This window comes from Phalacrocorax carbo, chromosome 1 (genome assembly GCF_963921805.1).
Source record: "Phalacrocorax carbo chromosome 1, bPhaCar2.1, whole genome shotgun sequence".
NCBI classification, from domain to species: Eukaryota; Metazoa; Chordata; class Aves; order Suliformes; family Phalacrocoracidae; genus Phalacrocorax; species Phalacrocorax carbo.
This window is the reverse complement of record NC_087513.1, coordinates 65,900,796-65,924,159: the sequence shown is the minus strand read 5'-3', so window position 1 is coordinate 65,924,159 and position 23,364 is coordinate 65,900,796. Positions and strand designations below refer to the sequence as shown.

The 23,364-nt window shown below is 38.1% G+C and overlaps 1 protein-coding gene across 1 annotated transcript in view; it reads right to left on the bottom strand.

The window, feature by feature from the left end:
- Positions 1-4,640: 4,640 nt before the first annotated feature.
- SYT10 (synaptotagmin 10) overlaps positions 4,641-23,364 on the bottom strand; it is a 39,548-nt gene continuing 20,824 nt past the window's right edge. Inside the window, exons 4-7 of the mRNA XM_064457644.1 lie at positions 12,413-12,533; positions 11,881-12,052; positions 10,273-10,402; positions 4,641-9,226 (exon numbers count right to left, since the gene is read on the bottom strand). Of these exons, the coding sequence (XP_064313714.1) occupies positions 9,155-9,226; positions 10,273-10,402; positions 11,881-12,052; positions 12,413-12,533 (495 nt within the window). The 3' untranslated portion in view covers positions 4,641-9,154. The remainder of the gene's footprint in view (positions 9,227-10,272; positions 10,403-11,880; positions 12,053-12,412; positions 12,534-23,364) is intronic.

The following is a 23,364-nucleotide window of genomic DNA, read 5'->3' as shown; positions in this document are numbered from 1 at the left end:
CTTAAGAAAAAGTTAATTTTTTAACAACAGTACAGAAAACGAGGCAAAAAATTCTAAAAGATGCCTTGGAACAATTTGAATGAAATCTCTTTTTCTCAGCACGGATTCTCAAGCCCTCTTTAGGTCGGACTGCTCTTTGACTTCATAGGCTGCCCTGTTTCTGGAGGGCATGCAGAATTAGACCCAAGACTTTGGAGGTTAATCCTCAGAGCTTCTCTGAAACCTGGCTATGACCTACAATTGTTTGTCTGCTACTGGCAAGTAGCTAAAGTGCAATAGTGCCAGGCTCCCTTTCAGAATTACACAGAAAAGGTCTAGCTGTGCAGATTCAGTTGCTGGCTAAGATAAAGCTATACTTTTTCGTTAGTGATTTTGATTCTCTGGCCCAAAGTTACCTTGGTGGACTAAGAACTGAAAAGATTGTAGGTTTAAATAAATGAACCAGGTTCTTGTGCTATAAGGATAATTAAGATCCTTAAACACTTATACAACATAAAGCTTGAAAGCAATAAATGTAAGAGTGCAAAGTGCTCTTTGGAGAATCTACCAAAATCTCCTTTTTCATTTTCTGTGGTAGCCAAATCTCCATTTACATAAAGACACACCCGTCCACACATACCCATTTGCCAAAGATAATTATAACTGGTAATTCTATGTCTTGTTCAGCTATGCAGTCATTTCCCTCATAACTATGATTATGCAATTAAGCCTCAGAAAACTGTGGTGAGGGAAGTAATGGTCCTCTATTGATCACCCTGATTTTCTGTAAGAGGCAGCCACTCCCAGGGTGAAAATATCACAGTACACCCAGTACTATGTGACGATTTAGGACAAAAGATTAAGAACTCATTATTCAGCTGAACCTGCATGAATAGGAAGAACAGGAGGAGATGGGATTTGCCTGGAACATCAGTTCCAGGACCCTATTCATACAGAAAGACCTGGGGGATATTAAGTGCAAAATACACCATAATTATGACTTCAGTTTTGTGAGTCATGGGAGAATTAGCACCTGCAACAGCCCAATGACTTTTTCACCATTGTGTGACATTAGTTTAGGCTTGACTTGAAAGCAAAACCAGTACCCTGTGTATCACAGCAGCATTTTCAGAGGTGTTTCCTATTGGTAATTCAAGTACTGATTGTCAGAAGCTTTGAAAATGTGAAGGGGTGACATTATAAAAAATGGTTTTTCACCTATTGGAGACTTTCCAATCTATGCCAGGTGCAAATAAATAGGAGGCCATTACAGCATCTAGAGAGGAATGTGTTTGAGCACATGCTGGCAATGGGCCTTTTTGCCTCAATTATGCTGCAAGAGAAAGACTGTAACAGGAGGACATGCCATGAGCAACTACCAGTGCTCTTTGCACTGTGAATCCTCTGGAGCCAGGATCTGCGGGGTGGAGGGCTGGTATTATTTTAAGAACACATCCAAGTTCTGCAACATGGTTCCCACTACCCTTGTAAGCTTGCAAATGGCTATACAAGATATGAGGTAGGGGAATTGCATCAAAAATCTCTTTCTTTTGGAAGTGTTTGCTACAAATACATTTTCGACCATTGAAAGGGCTCTCAATTCACCCTCCTTTTATATTTTCCACTTTTAAACAGTTTTTTTCTAGAGAGCTCTTTACAGGCTCAAAAGACTTTCTCCCTCCTCTCTCATGTCCATAAGTCAGATGCCACAAAAGATTTAAAATATCTTCTTGTTCAGTCCTCTTCACTTCTGATGCAACTGTCAGCTTCAACTCATAGTATATTGAAAAAAGCAACTTCATCCTTTATCTCTCTCTTCTTGCAGACTGTGTTTATAGAAATATATCTGCTTCACAAAAACAGCTAACACCCCACAACCTCTCCTCCCCTGAAATTAACCTACAAACTGTCCCAAAAACCAGGTTCCTTAAGATTAAGTGCCTAAATGCCTGTCTGTTGACAAGCATTTGTTAGAACATCTCTGTTATTAGGAATCACAGAGGAACTAGGGAAGTAGGAATTCTGTACCTGCAGAAAAATATTGTTTTATCATAGGAGACACAGCCTTTGCTTTTAACTTCAAGACCTCTCAAGATATCAGGTCTTAATTCTATACCATTGTTCTACACAGGAAAGCAACTTTAGGTATGTTTTAGAGCTTCATTGATTTTTACTGACGGTTTTGATTTCTCCCCCTTTTTTTCCTCATAGGTAGGTGCATGGGTAGATTTGCTTTACTTCAAGGGTTTGACATTTCTATGGTATGATAAGATCCCAGACTGTTTAAAAAAGTAAACTCTCCAAAACATTTCTATGCTTGATTTTTAGGGAGAGTAAAACTGTGTACAGCGTAGGTTGCTGTCATGAAAACATGTTGCTGGCACTATTTTGCTATGCCCTGTGTAATAAATGAGTGGCAAAGCTCTGTGTAAGCTCTGAAGTTGTCATGAAATAGCTGTACACCCATCCTTTCCTTGGACTGTCTTCAGATCTCCCTTAATGTCAGGCTTCCTGACTTCACCTCTCCAGGGGAGAGACAGAATTTCACAATTCTCCTATAATTATGCCGGGCTCTGGGACACTGTCTGTGTCTATATTAACTGTGCTAACCCAGACAGTCTGAATGGATTCACAACTTTTATTTCAGGGAGTCTGTGAATACTTCATTAAAAACAGGATGCTATTTAAATTCATAAGCTTAAATATTTCAAATAGATGGATTTGAAAATAACAGTCTATATGCAATTCTGTCCTGCCTCAAGCTTTCCTATCCATTAATGGGAGATTAATCCAACCTAATTTCTCTGTAAACCATAGCAACAGCTTGCATCCCAGCCTGCTCAGACATAAAACTTGTCTGTCATGAAACAGACCTCTCGACCTTTGCTATGCTTTTTTTCCTGCGCCTGCTTGGGTTTTCACCATTTTAGATGAGATGCATTTTTCAGACTGGTTGTAGTGTCTGTAAAATCTCCCGGGCCACCAGTATGGACATTAATATTTTGTGAATCTCTTTTTCCTCTAAGAAGCACTCCCTTGTCAAACATTTTCTGCCTGTTCTTTTTTTCCCTAAATCCTACTTATTGAACTCACCTAATTTGAGACCAATAGCCAAGTCAACATACTGTATTCATAAATTATTACAGAGAAGCTCCACTTTCATCATAGGAGCTATGTGACTTCCTGCAGATCCAATTTTCAGAGCACACTGTCCTGAATTATGTATCAGGGAGTCTTTCCCACCGGCGAGGGCTTTGGTACTCTGATAACCTATGTAACCTGTATTTATAGTTATTAGTTGTATTTTGACAAGGTTGATACTGAGGGTCTTCAATAGTGTTAACATGGTTCACCAACACGGGCTTCACAATACAGAGTACTGTACGAAATGCCCTCTTTTGGATCAGTAAGGCACCAACACTTGTCCTTAGTATCAACAAAGTGAATAGTCCTCCTGATGGTATAGTGCAAAGCTTTGATTGATTTTTTCTGTTCTGCAAATTTAACATGCTTTGTGCCCTTCCAGAGGACTGAGATCCGTGTAACTTAAGAGTCACAGTCTATACTTGGGTGGAAAAATTTTACATAGCAATACCAGAGGCGTTCTCCTCTCTGAGCCAGTAAAGAAGAGGTTTCCCAGCAACAGCAACAGTAGAGGTACTATCAGATAAAGCATAAAATCACAGCCCTGAGCACTTGCTATCATCAAGCATCCCCTAGCACTCAGCACAAGACTGAGGGTGTTAGTTCCATTTTCCGGGACAAATTCCCCTGTGATATTTAAATCCCACCTGCAGCTTCACTTTCTCTTAGAGTTCCAGCTCTTGGTTTCCTGCACGCTGTTAAAAACCTGCCAGTTTCTAGCTGGGGCTAAGGAAAAGGGGAATTGCGTAGGAGATATTTATACATTTTGGATGAGTAAACAAAGGACACTTTCTGAAGTTAAAGTATTATTTGCCTTGGAAATGGGAAATGGCTGCGATCAGCCCCTCAATTAACTCCTATGCCTAACACTGACTCTTTTTCAGGAACGCCCCTCTTTCTTCCTGCTTTACAGTACAGAAAGAAAGGACAAGTGATATGAATATTGTAATGATTATCGGTTTTGAAGGGAGGCTTTTAATTTCAGAGTGTTTGCAGTTGCATTGAATAGCTGTGTGTCTACTGCCACATTTTCCTTTGTCTTCCTTAGCTCTGTGGTCTGCTCTGTGCCATGATTTAGCTATTTTCTGACACCAGAGAGCTCCGTTTAGACTGGCAAGCCTCAGAAGCCAAGAGAAAGTGAATCTTGAGCAAAGGGCTTAAACTAAGTCTCGGCTGTGGTGTGAATGAGAGGGAAAACGTTCCATCAAAACATGCACATATATTTTGGATGGTCTGACAGATATTATCTGACATTTTCAGCAGGACAAGAACTCTATTGCAGAATTCTAAAATAGCTACTTACCTTTCTTTTAAATGTTTACACACTTTCAAAATAGAGTCAAATGATTTCAGATATATAAAGATAGTTAAATTAATGGACTGTATATAAAAAGTACATATAAAAGTTTATAAGGTACAAGCAGTTAATTGGTTAAGAAGATACAGCAAAATAATTGTGGAACTACACTATCATGTATTTGTTGTGCATCATCATGTTAAAAATTTTCAGAAGGATTACATTGAAACCAATTTAAAAAACTGAGAAAGAGGAGAAATGGATGGATCAAATAAATCTCTTTTGAAACTTAAAGTTTTCTTAATATTGCTCCAAAAATGCATCCATAGAAAGAAATTAGGAAATAATTGCCTTTTTTCCCTTGGAAAAAATCAACCCAATGAAAACATTTCATGTTTACTCAAAATTTTCTTCAAAAATATTGAATGTGGTTGTGATTCTTTAAGAAAAATGTATCGTTTTGTTACTTAAAAATAAGAATTCAAAACCATTCTATATATTGAAGAAGAAAGATTGCAGGGGAACTTTTGTTCTGATATACTAAGTTTTGTTTTATGTTATTGGTTCTGGCCATTTTCTCTGTCCCTGACCAATATACATATCCCTGAGATATGTATATTGCTCTTCTGGTGCTTGCTAGAGGAAAAAGCCAGACAGTATTACTGATTTCTGAATGTCTGCTGATCATAAGGGACTGCAGAGAAGGGAAGTTTCTTCCTTGACAGCTCTTTATAGAATGAAAATGAGAGATGTAGCTATCCTAAACATTTTGATAAAGATCCCACAGGTTTCATATTACTACTTTTTAAGGCCAGGAGTCATCTTTCAGCAGGGCAGATAAAAGTAAGGGTCAGGACTCTACTGCTTGAAGAGAAGCCCAATATAGACAAAAGTAGGTGGGGAAAGAGATGGTTACTTGCTGGTAGAGAGAGGGGAAGGGCCATATCAGCAAAAGTACACAATACAGTGAGCTAAAGTTGAGGTCATGGGGTGCAACACGTGACTTACATCTTATTGAGCATCTGGTCGCCTCTGCTGCTGTCTGCAGTGCCACTAGAATCCTAAATCTACCGGTGGTTTAGGGTCCTACTTAACATTTTGCATAGACCTAATAAGAATTTTATGGTTGCTTAGAGCAAATCTAATAGTCCCTGAAAACTTATTTAATGTGGGGAAGGGAAACAATTGCTTGCAATCAATATTTACCCAAAAGACTAGAATGGCTCATTAGATACATTTGTACGTGGGCTTTTTCACTTTACAGTGCATTATTGAAAATAAATATCAAAATTTAACAGCTCCCCTGGAACCACTTAATCCATCATGTACTTTCTCTGTACAGTTCTGTGGTTTACTGTTGTGAAAGTATAAAAAAGCTCTGCAGTGCAAAATACAATTCTTATTAAGTACCGTTACTGTTTCCAGTAAATCATTTCAATAAAAATAACTCAGGCTTTTAAGGAATTTGAGTCTTTCAAACTGTTGTAAAATTACTACAATATATTTTACACCAACCATTTGCCAGATTTGATTTTGCTCAAATTAGGCTAATGTTTGCGATATGGCAGAAATGCGGATAAATAACAAACAACCATTCAGGATGGAAGCCGGGAGTTTACAACTTCTCCAAATTAAAATATTTTAAATTTCTTAATAAAAAGATACATAATGCAACATATTCACTGACTAAAACTGTACTAATTTTTTACTCAGGGCTTCTGTGAGTACGTTCAGTGATTAACTTGTTAACCAGGCTCTAAAGGTGATGGCTTGGTTATACCAAATATATACTCTGTCTTGTGAGACAGCTAAGCAAGCGGTGGAAAAAAAAATAAAAATCTTTTGCATTAGTTCTATTAATCACTGATAAGGGACTAAAAAGAATTAATTAGGTGATCATTTTTGAAGTTAGATGTTCTCATAATTTTGCAGCCTGATTTTTCCTAGATGCAGAGCACCCATAAATCAAGTTTAGACACAAAAGTCATTCACTATTGTTATTAACAATATCAAAAATAACACAACAAGAGGGCACAAACTGAGCTATTATTCCTTTGGTGTTTGACAACAATTTAAATTTAAGAACGTGAATACTGAAATACCTTACTACTTATGATGAAACATACAGGATACTCATCGAGAACAATGAAATAGTTAAAAAGATGTTGCTCATTGCTGAACACTTATGCTACATTTGATCGTGAAATTGTTAGCTTTTTGGATATTAGGTGCAAAAAAGTGCAAAGAATATTCAGTTAACTGTTACAGTACCACATTACAAAAAGTATTTTCTAGGCCACAAAGGCCACTGCTGATATAATTTATATTAAGATAAATGTATACACAAAATAGTTTTTCAATCTCCACATATATATATATCTGTTTCTATATCAAGATTGCAAAATCATGATGAAAATTATCTAGGCCACAAAATCTCATAATGATAACGATGATGGGAAGAAAAAAAAACCACAAAGGAGAGCTTGTTCTCCTATTGAAAAAATTACTCAGCCAGAGCAAACAGAGGAATGAAATTCTGCAAGGCTGCTCTGTGTTTATGGTGATGAAAATACAATCTTGAGCAGGGAGGATCAGTGTTCAGCATTACCAACCCTCTCTGGGAAAAACTATTTCTGTCTAGAGGACGTGAATAGCAACCTGGAACAGACATTCAAAACCTTGGGCTGGAAGGGCTGGAGCCTTTTTCTTTCTTTTTTTTTTTTTTTAATTTGTAAAGAATGTCTGAAAGCTTTATTTATTTGTTTGCTTGCTTGCTTGCTGTGTTCGTAGGCACAGAAGGCAAGGAATTAAACCTGCCTCCTTTTTTTGCCTTAAAAACACCTGTAATGTTAAGATCAGCCTTCCTAACTTTCCTGGAGCAGTTAAGACACTTCAAGGCGTATTTGACTGTCTTAGAGATTAGTTAGCAGAATGGATCTTCATAAATATATTCTGTGTCACCTGCATCAACCAGGCCAAACTAATCAAACCAAAACGGTTCTTCAGAAGTCTCTCTCAACTGTCTTTTCCCTTCACAACTAGATTAATTCTCACAAATTCTTCCATTATCATAAAACAAACTTCCACTGGCATTTTTCTCGTGTATGACACTCTTCTGTAAAAACACTGTTTTAGAAAATACTATCCTAGTTTTCTTTTTACATTACAAAGATCCAAGAAGAGCCACCACCCCAACTTTTTTCTTGCAGTTCAGTTTTCAAAATCTTAGGTCCAATCATGCAGTCTTTGCCAAGCTCTTCGCAGAAAGGAAAAAAAAAAAAACAGAAAAAAAAGAAAAAAATAAAATAACTGTCTGATTGAGGTAAACTGCAGAGCTAAAAGAGCTAAATCCACAAAATAATATGCGGCGCTCTTCCAGTTTTTAAAACAGCTCACTGTAGCCAATACCTTTCTGCATTTGCTGTCACTGTGTTTTCTAACAAATGAGTTTACTCGTTTATAAAATTGTTACATTTCAATTTCTGTCTCCATATATTGACACAAAACGTATCTCAAATTCACATTTGGCATATAATTCTAGAGGCATCCAGCCAGGGACCAGAAACTATTCCACGTGAGCTATTCACTCCGTCAAAATAACTTCAAAGAAATTTAATATTGTCACACTAAATCAAGGATCAGAAAAATGTGCTGTGTAACTGCAGCTTTTGGTCAATTTTTTGAACAGCTAAAACACATTAAATAAATTCCTTTACTTCAGAGAATTCTCTCACCTACGGTTTGACCTGTATAAAGACCGAATAAGGACCGCATGATGCCAGCAGCAAATGGACTATTTCAAAGGGCCTGGATCCACCTTGTCAGGAGACACCTACATCTCTGTTGAGCGACGACAATTTCCACACAGCTCGCAGCAGACATGTTTGCTTTCCACAATGATATCCGTACATGCGCTGTTCAGCGCCATGCAGAGACATCCGAGCTAGCTCTTCATCAGCCGGTGGGTAGCTGAAGAAAAACAGCCGCTGAGAACAGCCACCTGCCTGGGTGAGTGCGCCTCGTTGTTTTGCTGGACGGGCTAACGAGTTCCTGTAGGTGCAGCAGGTGTCTTGATTGCTGGAAGATTATAACTGCATAGATCCAGTTGTGAATCCTGTTCCATAAAGGCTAAACTAAAACCCAGTGAAGCCACTAGGGTCCTTCTCACCGGCTTCAGTGGGCTTTTGATCAGCCCTTCCTCCCTGCCCAATGAATGAACTGACTTTCCAAACACTCAAAATGTGACAACAGTTGATTTTTCATGCAACATTCAGTTTGAAGTGTTAACCTTGAGAAGTCAAACAGGATTTAGTGCAATTTAGAATAAATTTACTTCAAGAGCCATATATGACTTGTTGCTCTCCCTCAGAAGAATTAGGCATTACAAGCTGCAGTGGTTTTGAATTGCTTAAGGGAGATTTTTTTTTCATTTCTTTGTCTATGCAAAGGTATAGGTCATATCAAAACACTGCTTGGATATGACACTGGATATATGCCAGAGAGAAAACAGGTGAATGAATTTGTATGAGGAAGGGTTATACTTGGCTCAAGTCAACTTCATTCATATATTAAGAAATTATTATAAATTGTAATATAAGACGTAGAATAGGAAAAATGTATTTTAATAAAAAAATATGGATACAGTTCATCTGCGGAAGCCAAACCTTCTATTTATCTAGATGTGAGCTACAAAGGAGCTTTGGACACTGAACACGATGAATCCACTCTTGGTCCCTAGGGCGTAAGCGGTGGTTTTGGTGATGAACAAGATCCCTGGCTATCAAAACTGGTTGCTCGGCCAGGTAACTGCAAGAAAAGTGTTAGTTTTGTAAATTCATCATATCTGACCACACATCACACTCATTTCAGAGGATGAGAGACTCCCTCAAAGAGGAACATGAATCACATCTAAACCCTTTCTGGATCAAAGTCTCCAGCAGAGTAATAATGGAAAGAATTCCTAAAGTGAGCTCCTGAAATGCTTCTGACTTGTTCCACAGGAGTGGGTCTACTGCACCACTGAGGGGTGGTACATAATCCAGAGAAAGCCATGAACCTCTGAAAAGAGGCTTCTCTGCTGCACTGTCTCAGTTTTCCTGCCCCCACACTTTAGGTGTTTTACTGAAGCCTTGCTGTTGGGCTTTTTCTATCTGTCACTGGAGATGCTGTGCAGCCACGTGCTACATAGTGGAGAAAACAAATGGCCCATGATGCCTCAGACAGCAACTCGTTTTCCTACAGAGACTGGGTTTGGGGAGGGCTAAACAGTGTGTCCTGTGTCCCAAAGCAGGGCCTGCTGCTTCTTGAGGCTTTAACATGCATCTTTCTGAACCCAAATCTGTGAGCATTTTGTATACAGAAAATCAGTAAGATGTGGCCACAGCAGGTTGAAGAGGGAGTCCAAGCCCAGGGCCTTGCAGATATAATCACCCATGTGTTTGAATAAGCTTCCAATAAGCATCTGTCTGAGTAACTTTGGAGGTAGCTGCTGGTACGTTGCCTCAACTTAGCCTAATTAGCAGGCCAGTTTCAGATTAATGTTTTAGCAACATAACTGTTCATGATAAAGATATTTTGTAACAGGAAATGATTGCTTTTGAAATACCTGCAAACGACCTTTCAAATGTCTTAATTGTTTAATGGTACAATGCTGTCAGCGCATTATGGAAAATTTTGAAGTGGTGCATTTAAGTAATCCATAAACCCATGCAACTAGATTTGGAGTGCACTAAGGATCTTACAGCTGCTCCATACATGCTGCACTGATTTTCATGATTCTCAGCTGCACGTAAGTGTGAGAGAGACAAAAACATTCAATATATTAAGAAGGAGAGAATTTTGCTACTTCTTACCTCTACTAGAGGATGCCAGTGAGTTATTGGTTTACGTGGGTAAGCCAACATTTCATTCCAATGATCTCTTCCAAGCCCTTCAGCATCAATTCCTGTCCGGCACACCCCAATGACCTCATTGTGCCCTACTCTGAGAATTGCAGAGAGGCAGAATTTTTTTAAAATAAAAATAGTTTTAATAACATATGATGTATAATTCAGTTTACTGGTTTAGTGCAGCACAGTATACATGCCCAAAATTTTCACATTATTTATTACAGATATTAGGTTTAGTGGTAGTATAGTAATATTAAGTTCTGTAAAGGTAGCATCAAAAACCTCCAGCCACTACCAGAGTGCTTCTAGCAGCTATAAAAATAGCAATGAAGACATAACTCTTGCCATTAAAAGGTTACAACCCTAATGGCACAAGGACAGAAAAGGATTGTAATACATGAAATGATCTAGAAGGTAAACATGCTTAAATTTTGTGGGAGATGAAGGTTCAGGAAGATGATGGGGAACACGTTTTGTGCTGCAAATGCTTCAGATGTCATTTCACGCTATATTTCCCAGCTCTACGTCTTGTGGTCATTGGAACTTCAGCTAAAAATGTGAGAGTTGTGTAGTTATAATAGGCAATACCTTAATACTTCATACTCCTCACAGCACCATAGAGCTGTTGAGGGACTCCAGAAAGTAATTTTCTGCACCTTGCCTCTACGTACTTCAGAATAATGTTTACTAACTTCCCGTTAGCACATGCTTTGAAAGGAGCAGCTGAGGAGGACTGAAAGTGTGCAAGTTGCTCTGCTTTTCTCCCCCTAACAGCACCGCAGTGCCCCTTTCACATCTGACTGAAAAAGTCTTCCTGACAGAAGTTGGAGGATGATCAGAAATCTGATGGCAAGGAAAAATAATCTGGAGGTTCATCTTACTAAACTGGACTTTCACTGTTTATTTGCCCTGCAGTCTCAAGAGCTCATTACTAATAGCACTTGAATGAAGCAGACTTGGCTCAGGCATTATTCTGGCACTGTCTAGTTTAACCTGCGGTCCTTGAGCTACTCTAAGCAGGAGTATCTTCCTGTCAGTTCTCAGTGAGGACACAGATAACTAAGGCTCAGATGTGTTATCACTGAGTGCTGAACCCAAAGGTTGCAAAGTTGCTTTATTGAGTGAACTGAAGGATTAATTATGACTTAATTCAACGAGGTAATTAGCATCTAATTCTTTTTTAGTTAGCCAATTTTTCTTTGATTTAAAATACCTGGCTTTTAAATAGAAATTAGAGGTGTAAAGGTCTTTTTTAAACTGAGAAATACCTGATTTATAAAGCTTTTACATAGTCGAACCACCAGATGGGGACAGAAATGTATGCCAATGCTAGTGGCCCGTAAGAAGACTGAGCCATGTTTCTTCCTCATCACAGTTATTTATGACGCAGACAAAATGGCCTGAGCTCTAAAAGGCAAGAAAGCTTTAAACCACTTCAGGAAAAGACCTGAAGGCTTTATCTTTTGTGGCGCTGAACTGACTTGAAAGTTCAGGGAGGTAGAAAGCAGTCACTTGAAATGATCAGGTAATCTTTCACTGACGATTAATGTTCAGGAAGCAAACTGTGCTTACCGATCATAATCCATCACTGCAATGGAGAGGCTGACCTGGTCCACATTCTCTGGAGGGATATCAAAGATGATGGCCTCGTTATAAACGGGATTGAGTGTGTTCTTCTTTGTGGTTGTTTTCCGCTTTTTCAGTCTTCGACCCTCACACATCAGTGACACTTTGACATATGGATCTGTGCAAGAGATAATCAGTTGTGGGCATTTGAACTCAACGTCATGCAAATGTGTAGCATAAAAGCAAATATTTTCTGTAGGACTGTCATATTGATAAGACAAAAAATTACAAAGATTTTAGTGACCCTGGCAAAACACTGCTTTCAGTATGCTGTCAGTTGAAAGGAAAGGCATATCTGTTCTGAACAGACGTACCAACTGCCAGACCAAAGATAGTCAGTAGGCCTGAACAGGGTCTATACCCATTCTCCTGCTACTTCCATTTCACAACCATGCTAAGCACACAGAAACCAAGGAATTCCTATTTGTCCCCTTCCTGAATGACTCTGCCTTGTCATTTAAAAAAGAAGTAGATTCACCTGATGCGCCAGTTATATCCATTGCTTTGAGATTCCTACATTTGATGACTGTAAATGTCATTCTCCCAGCAGTAGGCAAATAACAGAGGGAAAACATGATCTCACCCAAATCTATGCTTTCCTGAAAAAGAAAAACAATTATTAGAAATCTGACCATATTGCCAACAATTCAGTTCAAATCATGCAAAAATTTAGAATTTTTTTTTTAACACTGAGAGACTTCTTCTGCAGCCTCAGATGCTTTTGGAGAGGTCACAAACAATTTTCAGAAATCCTTTCTATAAAATATGGAAATAGTACCAGGATCTAGAATTACTAAACTGAGAAATTAAACCAAATGCAGAGCCCAAACTTTCTGGATTCTTGACATGTTTGTGTTGAATTCACACAAATGAAAAAGTGCTGAATGTAGAATGTCAAGTTCTGATGTTGAAAAGACTCAGACTCCATCCTCCCCAGTAGAAAGAAATACGGTGAAATATTCAGATCACACACATTTACACGCCTTTTAGCCACTGGAATTTATGTAGGAGATTTATTTCTATATACATGAATGCATACGAAAAGCTTGTCCTAAGTGCTTTGAAAAGATGAACGTGCTTGTAAAAGTTGCTAGCTTTATTGCTCTTACTGTTGAGGGGTTGTTCTGCTTTACAGGAAAGCAAGTAAAGGAGTAGCACCTATAGTAGCACCTGTTTCCTGGCTCAAGGCCAACTTTTTGGAGGATAATATACTCAGAAAGATGGATAAGATCCATCTCACAAAGAGATAGTTTCTATGTTGAGACAATGTGCCGTGAATTCGTGCGATATGATGTTGCTATACAGTTCAGATGCTGGAACACTTGAGAAATGTAATCTAAGGAAGAGAGGTTCCATCAAGTCTTATTTTTTCTTTCCTCACAGTTATATAATTACCCTAATACCACAAAAGTTGAGTTGTTGAGATGTTGGTTATGTTCTAAATTCCTAATTCCTGTTCTTCTAAAATTTGAAAAACATTCCCAAAAAAGCCCAAACAAAATTGCGTATTAAGAACAACTCAGGAGTTTTAAATATAAGCTTGTAAGGAAGTCACTTCTGTAAGGCAGCCATTCTCAGGCATGCTCATGTGATCTCAAAGGACTTTCTTTGACTACATCTAAAAACCTTATTTTTAATATCCTAGCTTCAATATTTTATGTGTCAAACCTCCAGCTACCCCAAGAGTACAAATCTGTTTGAGTACTGCTGGATTTATGGTACAGCTGTTCTAGCATCAGAAGGCAAGCATGATATATTTTTAAGTGATACATACTAAAATAATGATTGCTGTGTAGATGACAAATACATTGCTTACAGTTACGAGACAGACTGGGGCTTCTTGTTCACATTTTTCAGTTGCTTATATGAACAGTTTTATTGACTTCCCTCAGGTTAATGTTTGCTCTAAATTGAAAAAGGTACTTCAGATCTTTCTTGAGTAAAGATGGACTTAATCACATGCTTCAGGGTTTTTGAGGTTTTTTTCCTGTATTGCAGACTCTAGTCAAAGAATGCAGTTTTAGAATAGCTTTAAACTCTCTGTTGTACTGTTAATAAAATATTGACTTTTGTGTAGGTTGGTCAATTCGCGTGTTCAGTCATTTTTCTGGGATTCTGTTCTGAGAATTAACAGATTGTTAAGTATGTGAACATGCACTGTGGGCAAATTTCACGTTTGTAAGGATTTCAGGATTTCAGGATTTCAGAATTCTCAGGATTTCAAAATTATCTCATACAGCCCACATAGGATAAATACAGCCATTTGACATCTAGCTCTTACTTTTCCACACAGGGCACAGATTTTTGTGCCATGGAGTACGTTAACAAATTCACTTTTCTATTTCAGAAAACATAAATAAAACTTGAACAAATGAAGTGGAGTTCTTTCCACTCATTTGTTAAAGTGGCAAGTGCTCTCTGTCATATTTTACGGTTTTTGTCATAACTGAAATGTTTTAATCTCCGCTTCTGTTGCTAGCATTACCTTCCAAATTCAGAATCTGATTCTTGTTCCTCATATCCGTATGTGAAAGAATTGTCACTCTTTTGTTTGAAAAGGAAATATAGTTCCCCCACATTCAGTACTTCAAAGTTTAAGGTCTATGTTGAGGGAGGTGATGAGTTGGATCAAAAATCACAGTGGGCAGCTCATAAAAGGGACCAATTCTTCCTTCTTCAGAGACATGACTTATGCAGGTGAATAGAGAAAAAAAACCTTTGTAATATGGCAGTATGACCCTGAGTATTCTATTATTTATTTTTGAAGAGAAATTGGATAGACACTGTAAGGTTTGGGTGAGCTCAAATGATAAACAAGAATGCAGAAAGACAGGACTATTAACCATGACTTAAATACTTTAAAAGAAACATTGCTCAAAATACTTGCAAAACTCCATTTGGTGGTTACTTTACCCTACTTTTCTGAAGAGCAGAGAAAACATCGACGCTTAACAAAACGGCAATAGTTTGATGCTTATGCCCAGTCCTTTTTCTTTCCTTTCTGAACACCATGTACTGAAGTTATATTGAAGAAGAGCTTGGAAAATCCCCTGCAATCAAACCCAGTGATTTGACGATGCAATGAATAAGCAAGATGCCTCAATGCAAAAAGAAATGCTTGGGAAGCAAATGGCAGGAATCTTTTCGCTCCACACAGCAGACTGTCCAAAGGGCAGATATACTGAAGTTACTGGAGCTCTGTAACCTGTGTACTGACTACTTGGTTTTAAGTGGTAAGGGATGGTTTTAGCATTAGGAGAAGGCTCTCTACCACTCCACTACTTATGCAAGCATTTTCTGATACCTATAACCTATAACTGAAAAAAATGTTGTTTGTGCTGCCCTGAAATGTATGATTTTCATTTTGTGGAACAACACTAATGTTGCTTTATGCACTACTTCAATAAATTCTGCATAGTTAGAATAGATATTATTTCAAATAAACACTCGTCTATATCAAAGATGTTTGTAAGTCATGCATTGTAAGATCAAAGGGCTAGAAATAAAACTAGTAGTTACCCTGCACTAGTTCATAGACACCATTTAACTCGCCTTGTGGTGGAGAGAACCAGCTGTCCTAGATTGCCACCACAGACTAGGAGTTCCCATGTCCTCAGAGCAAGTTCAAATACAAGTCTTTTCAGAACTCTGATGATTTTATCTTTTCAATTTAATTTGGTACTAGTTGCGGCAGCTGATGTTTGGGAGACAGTGACTTTTTGATTAGTAAGGAATGAGAAGTCCTAGTACTTTTACTCAGTTTCTACTCTGAGTGACTGTTGAGATTGGTGGTCTTTCTTCATATTTGTGTGAACTGAAGTACATTTTGTTAGGAGTTCTAAAAGTCATAAGGCAACTGGGGATTAAGACATTAAAATGCATCAGTAAAATAAACACTCTTTGTAACTCAATTGCCCAAGACTTACAAACTTTTAAATGTTCTTTTCAAGGATTAAGATAAAAATTATGTGCATATATATGATAGCATCAGAGACTGGGTATTGGGTAAAATGTCTGGAATATAACCATTCCCCTCCAGCCCCTCCTCCTTTTTTGTTAACTTGAGCACTACAGGTTCATAAATTTGGAGCTGAAAACACAGGTTGAAACCTAGATGATGAACAAAGTAAGGCTTGGCATTTAAATTTCTCATGGCAGTCTTTAAATGCCCTGGATCCTTAAGAATTATTCATTTTAATTGAGATTTAAGAATAGGATTTAGATTACTTCAGAATCCCAGGCTCTAGAAAATTTTTATTTCTCCCACTTTAGATAATTAAAATAAATAATTAAATATCTCACTCACAATTAAGTTCACACAACTCATCTGACAGGAACCCTTCAGTACAAGCAAATCTGAGGAAGCCAAGGCACAGGCTGTCCTCAAAAATCATGTCTGCATTACAGTCCACTTCAAACAAAACAAGACTCAGGAAACACAAGTCTGAACCCAGTGGTTGCCATTCATGCAAATTTTTAACTATGCTTCAGACTGTCTTAGATGTACCATATATACAGCTGGAATTGCACATTACTTAAGTAACTCCCATGAAATTTTATCTCTTTCTTAGGCCTATTTTGAGGGTTTCTTTTTCCTCTTAAATTAAACTTAGATTTCAATTAACAGCTAGTTTTACAGATGCTTGTAATGATTCCCATCTCCCCAACTTCAAATAATAGGTACAGAAAAAACAGCATTGAGCACAGCTGCACTAATGCCAAAGGAAGCATTTGTTGGTACTGCATATCTCTTCTTCACTGGTTTCCCTTTCGTGTACACAAGCCATCATACAGTACTAAGGAATTGGAACAGTGCTAAGCATTATACCAGCTTCAGTTATTTTTATGGCTCCCAGTTTACCTCACTATCCAATCCGTTTTCTGGTACAGCAACGCTAGAACAAAATAAACCAGAGAAAACACCGACCTCAAATGCATGTGTCAGCTATTCAAATGAACTTGGACTTTTTTAGCTACGCTACAGAATACAGGTTCTTCAAATAGCATAATTTTCATGCATCCACCCCTGAATGGACATGCTAATCATTTTTTCCATTAGGTTACCAAGGATCTGTCCGCATTGCCTGCTTTATGGGCTCTTGGGACATCAGTCTAGGGGTTGGCAAAGTCAGATGAAAAAAAGGTCCTTATTCTACTACGTTTTGTTTTCTGACCCACTGGACACCAGTGCTCTCATTTTCACACTTACACCTGTAAAGAAGTGCCAGCACTTCTACAGGGGCTGGGGTCCCTACTCACAACATGGATAAACAGTGGAGGGGTGTGAGGAGAAGTCTGAAGCCCTTGTAGGGAGCATCGATTAGTCTGATCAAGTTTTTAGAACCACTGTTGCTGGAGAAAGCTTTGCTGTTTCTTCTCCTAATTTTCACATTCTCCGTCTAATTGTTTCCATTAAATTCAATTGAAGAGACAATTTTTAGCTAGGAACCACTGCAAATTCAGTGAGGAAGTTAGGCAGAGAACTTTCCATGTTCAGGGTAGCTTCTCACATATCACTGCTCATAATCCTAAACTGAATGGGAAAAATTATTTACTGACAGTGTAAGAATTTGCATAACCTCCCTCCTATATTCCAAGACCTTCACTGGTTTCTATGCCAGCAGGATTGAAAAGCTTACAGGGAGCTAATATGTGAAATAAAGTGTAATTTTTTACATGATTTCTGTAATCACAAATGAACTCTAGGTCAAATGTATACTTTTATTGCTACTGGAATGTCATTAATTTCCATAGTTAGAACAAGTATTTGCACAATTAATACTGCATTAGAAATGGAATTCCCTAAAATAACTGTTGTTATTTTCCTTATTATTCAGATTACCGTAACCCACAGCAATTAACAATTTTGATTTTTAATCTCAATTTTAATGTCCAGAACTACTTTACTATTAATTTTAATTTAAATGATGTTTTAAAGATTGCATGTGAGTATAGCATAGTGAAAGCACAATGGGTGGCATGAATTTATTTTGTGCTTGATTCCTAAACAAGTGATTCACATTTTTTTTCTCTTTGTTTTCCTGATGTATTTTGAATAAGCATCAGTACTAATTAATAATACTTTTCTAAATATCAAAGAAGTTATTCAGGCATTTACACTCCTAGACTTTTAGCTGTTTCCTTTAGTCACAATGAAAATTCCTTTTCTGTACAGGACACAAATTAAGAAAAACATTGGCAGAATTAGCCCTTCAGATTACTTGAATACACAGGAAGATAATTCCCCCAAAGGATAGATTTAGCTCTCTCTCTTCTTGTTCTGTTTAGAAACATATTATATATGTATAGTCCTGCTTTCCAAGAAAAACTACTGACCTCAAGCTTCAAGAATCAGGGATAAAACATAAATGTTGGGGGTTGGATGAAAAGTGAGAAACCTGTCCCCTCAGACAGCTAGTTAAGAATGTACGAAGACATTTATGATTATGAGGTATAGATTAAAAGAAGGATAGGAAAGAGCGGTACAGAAATCTACCAGTCTCTCTGTTTTCTCATCTATGCATTTGGAGTTTGATGGCATTTATGCTATCACAGAAACTGTCAAAAGTTACATGAAGCTTGAACTGGATAGTTAATTCCGCCACCTCTCCAGAGGATTTTGTGTTGGAAACCTTGTCCCTACAGCTAATATTTTTTTTTTCTCTCCTGTTACTTTTTGCATATCAAATCCAGCTCTTTTTCTTCCTCCCAGCACCACTTACTGATTGAGCTGTTGTTCTGGGAAACGAATCAATGAGGTTTGTGTTTGTTCTTGCCTCTGTGGAAGGCAGTATGGAAGCAGTGGGGCCTGTTGCTCTATAATGACTCCGTCTTCTGCTTGTGGAGGCCTAATGCTTGTTTTAGCCTGACATCCTGATTGCTCTGGGTAAGCGCAGCTGCTGATTGCAGTCCTGATTGCAGAGAGAGGACTCCCTGAGATAGCACGCTGGGTCCAGCAGGCTGAATGCTCTCAATATCATCCCAGGAAGCCTCCTGGGTGCTGCTTTTGTCACTCCCTCTGTACATAACCATCTGTCTTGTGCATCAGGGGCATAGTTTCATCTTGCCAGGCAGCAAGGAAGCCCATTCCTGCTTCAGAACAGCTGACAACAGAGGTACTTCCGTGAACTAGGCACGACAGCTACCAGAACGTGAATGAAACAAAATGTATGCGGCTTTCAGCACAAAGATGCTTTTCCAAAGCAGCAATGCATTGACTGCAAAGAGATTATTTGCAGTGAGAAACTCAGAGAACACTTAGGGCACAGCAGGTCAGTCAAGCTGTGCACCTTAGTGTAGCTACCATAGTACCACCTGGATGCAAAGATATCAACTTCCCTTGAAGAAACCATATTCTTTGTTCTTCTAGTATTTCTTATTTTCAATATTCAAATAATTTATTGTTTCAAATGAAAAGAAACATCCAGTACTAGGAACCTTCCCTGCTTTCAGTAACTGGACAGAAACCCACCCTTTCTCCATCATCTTTTCTAGCTATTGCCCAGAACTAAAGTAATCCCGAGCCTAAACGAAAAACATCAAGATGTTTCCTGTAAAGACTGTCCCAGGCTATTCGCTCATGTACTCAGCAGCAGGTGATCATGTGAATCGTTTATGTCACTGGCCCTGACTAGAAATGGCAAGTGCCAGCTATTCTTGGCTTTAAAGGGGCTGTTCCCGTTATGGGGATGATCAATGTTTCTATACTGACAAGCCTTTACTCTTTGACACATTTAACATTGTGTTAATGCTTTTATGTATATTTACAGAAACACTAATAGTCCTCTGATGAGGATGGCTAATAGTAGAGCATAGTCCCCTACATTGCTGGTGATAAAACATTGCCTGATATTGCTGCTCTTTAAATACTAAGAAATAGGAAAACCCTTATAATGTGGCTTCAAAGTTTGACCACCATAAGACAAATCTTTGTTAGCTCTATATGACTACTGCCTTACTCACAGTAGGACCTGATGTGCCGAATTTTGTCCACTTACGAAATCGCTAACTATGGAGAAAACTAAGCAAAGACAATGCCTGCAAGTGCTCTGGGTGAACTGCAGAGGTGGACTTCGTTCTTGTTTGATCAGGAAGTCACAAGAATCTTTTTCCACAACAGGGGCCAACAGCGAGGATTACCTGGGTGACATCCTACTCTGGCAAGTGTTTGAGATTGACCTACTGAGACAAATGTTACTGTCCCGTTTATTAAAATAAAGGTATCTAAGCTCTTCTGTCTTTTCCAGCAGTGTTTTCCAGCAATGCTATTCCAAGTGTTTTAGAAAGAGCAATCACACATCAAGTGCATCACACGAAGTCTGTTTCCTTACAAAACCTTCTTTTATATCCCACTTCACAAATGAGAAAACTGCAGCGCTGAAACGCCTGGTGCTGGAAAACTATATAATGATCAAGTTCCATCCGTCTACATGAGATAAATTCAAGAGGCTACAAATATATGACAGCTCCACAACTAACATCACCAAGAGACTACCACTGTGCTGGAAATGGCTTTCATCTGGATTCTGAGCCCTATTTTTTTTTTCCAGTTGCATAGTTTCCTACAATTGCTTACACTGAAAGAGTTCACAGAATACCTTTGGAAAGAAAATGTTTCTGACAGTCACTTGCCAATTTTTTTAGGCAATGACGTTAGAGGCAGAGGTTTCCAAAGCACAGAATCATTTTAAAAAGTACAATAGGAAGTTAATAAACTCGTACATCCAGGAAGTGTTAGATCACAAGAGGTGGTCTTTTTGTCTAAACAATTTTACAACAGTGAATATTTGCACTTAAGTGCTTGTTAGCAATTCCTGTATATGAGTTTTCTTTCTTTAAAGTATGAGGTATATTTTGATAGTAACAAAACCTCAGAAATATATGCAAGACTCACAAGCACTTTGCAAAAACAGAAGCTAGATATGTTGGCTAAACAATCTGATATTATTTGTTTGCCTCTGATGTTATGAATTAATGTCCTCAGTACGTTAAGAATTACAGTATTCCAATAGACTGAACAACCCTCACAGGTGGTCCAAAGCTGCCTCTTGAGGTTTTTTTTAATTAATCAAACAAACAGAAGTAAATGATGGATTATTTATTGAAAATTCAATCACCCATTTATATGCAAAATTTGGGGATATTAAAATCATCAGATATCTAGGATAATTCTTTTCCATAACCGATTTTGCACCAAATTTACCTTGATAATGTAACATTAAGAAATTAAAATGCTTTAGCACTTACAACAGGCATATGCTACATGTTATACAATAGCTGCAGGTTTTCAACATAACATATAACAGAGGAACAATGGTATGAAAGAAAAATTAAAGGAACAAAATACAAACTATGAAAGATGAATAAGCACCAACAGCTGAAAATCATAAGAGTAAAAATGAGCAAGTGGGGAGGCCAATCCTGCACTTGTATAAAATACTTTCAAATTAGTATTATGAGCAAACAAGAAGTGTTAAGCCTGTGGATTCCTGCAGTCACTGGTTTTATGGCCAAAAGGACTCAGTGCAACCACCCAGTCTGATCTTCCCCAGACTGTGTATTTGCTGTACCAAATAAAAACTCTTTATGGATGTGCAAGCAAATCTTTTAAAAATGTTATCTACTGACAGAGTTTTTGTATAGCAGAGAATCTCCCAGTCTCTTGTGGTAACTTCATTCACTGATAAAATGTTGCAGTTCATTTCCTTGGTAAAGTTGTCTAGTAGGTGTTCAACTCTGAGACTGCAGAGCCTTCCATCATAAAAATAGCTTCTCTCCAAGCAGGTAACAGGAATGATTTTTACCCTTACTCTATCTTCTGAATAGAAAATTCTTGACTATGGAAAAGATGTAAAAGACTCAAAGATGAGGAGATGCTAGTTCTGCTCTGTTTTTTTGAGTTTTGGATGAATCCTTTGATCTACCACTTCTACCATTTCCTACCATCTATCATTTAGCAACAGCGTGAGCAAACCACTGGGTGTAGGAAGCTTGACTGAACAAAAGGCTGAAAAACTTCACAGAACATACCACAAAACAGAGCAGAAGTGAAGAAGGAAAAAGCATGGGAGAAATATACATGCAGAATGGTATCTTGGTTCCTACGCTCTACCATGTAAGGCCCTTCCCACTAAGACAGACAGTTTGTTTTTTAAAGATTCTTTATGAAGACCAAAGCATGCTTGCCTGGATGGAGTTCAGCTATTTTTCACTAATTGTAGAACCAGCTGAATCTTTTTTTTCAAGCCTTAATCCAAGTCCAATTGACTCTGGCAAGCATTACTTAGTTATTTAATTGCTAGTTAGTGACTTTGGTAGACTTAGATCTGGTGCTTAAGACTGTAATTCCCTGTTGATTTTACACAGTGTTTATTCCCATGCAGGATTGGCTCCCTCATCTTACAGCTTCTGAAATGCCAGAACTAGAAACCTTTATTATGAACCAATTTTAATCTACATGAAACAGCTGAAGTAAAACACAAGGCAGCACATTGCACATATAGCAACAGGACATCTTATAGGAGGGTTTCATTTTGCCACAAAAAATCAGTTCAATCAGTTTCTTACATAATTTTCTGAGAATAGTGTAAGGCTTGTGACAGCTGATGTGGTCACCCAATACTAGAAGGTATCTCCATTTGATGCGTTTATGGTTCATGATTTAAGTGGACACAACTTATTCATACACATGGTAAACTGTACTAGCTGAAAGGCTGAAATCCAAAAACTTCATGCTTTCTCTTAAGCTTCATACATATCAAAACACCCGCAAAGTGACTTAAGCACTACAACTGCATGTACTAACCCTTAGTGAGGAAGAAACTTGCATTAGAATTCAGCACCAAGATTAGCAACCATTTTCATCCAGATGTGTATTAGTATCTCTCTGAACTGCATAATTTGGTTTGGCATTTCAATCTGATCAAAACCAGTGATGAACAGTCCAGGGATTTGCTGAAACCATTCTAGTTATCAGCTAAAAATCTCACACACATGCCTGTTGCAAAGGGCCAGTGAGCGTTTAAATCATTACTGAAGTATTAGAGATAATATCAAAGCTGGAAGAAATTAAAAAAAATTTACTGGGCTATTAGTCCAAGACCTCAAACACAGATTCAATTTTAAGCTTGAGAACACAGCTCTTAAACTGACCTGAAATCTGAGCTTGATCAAACTAAGCACACACAGACATGGTTTTCTGGAGGTGTGCCGCAGGCTGTTCAGACCAGTTTGGTAGACCCAGCAGTTAAAATACAATAGCTGTTGCTGTGAATTAACATTCAAAATCTATCTCCACTATGCTCCACTCCCTAGTATTTCTCCTTTCTTAGGAAACACAGTGCTTATATGCTCAAACTCGTGAGGAAACACCAGCCCTCTTTGTCCTTCTAGTCATGCAGACCTAGGCTTCCCTGTCCAGCAGGTATGAAC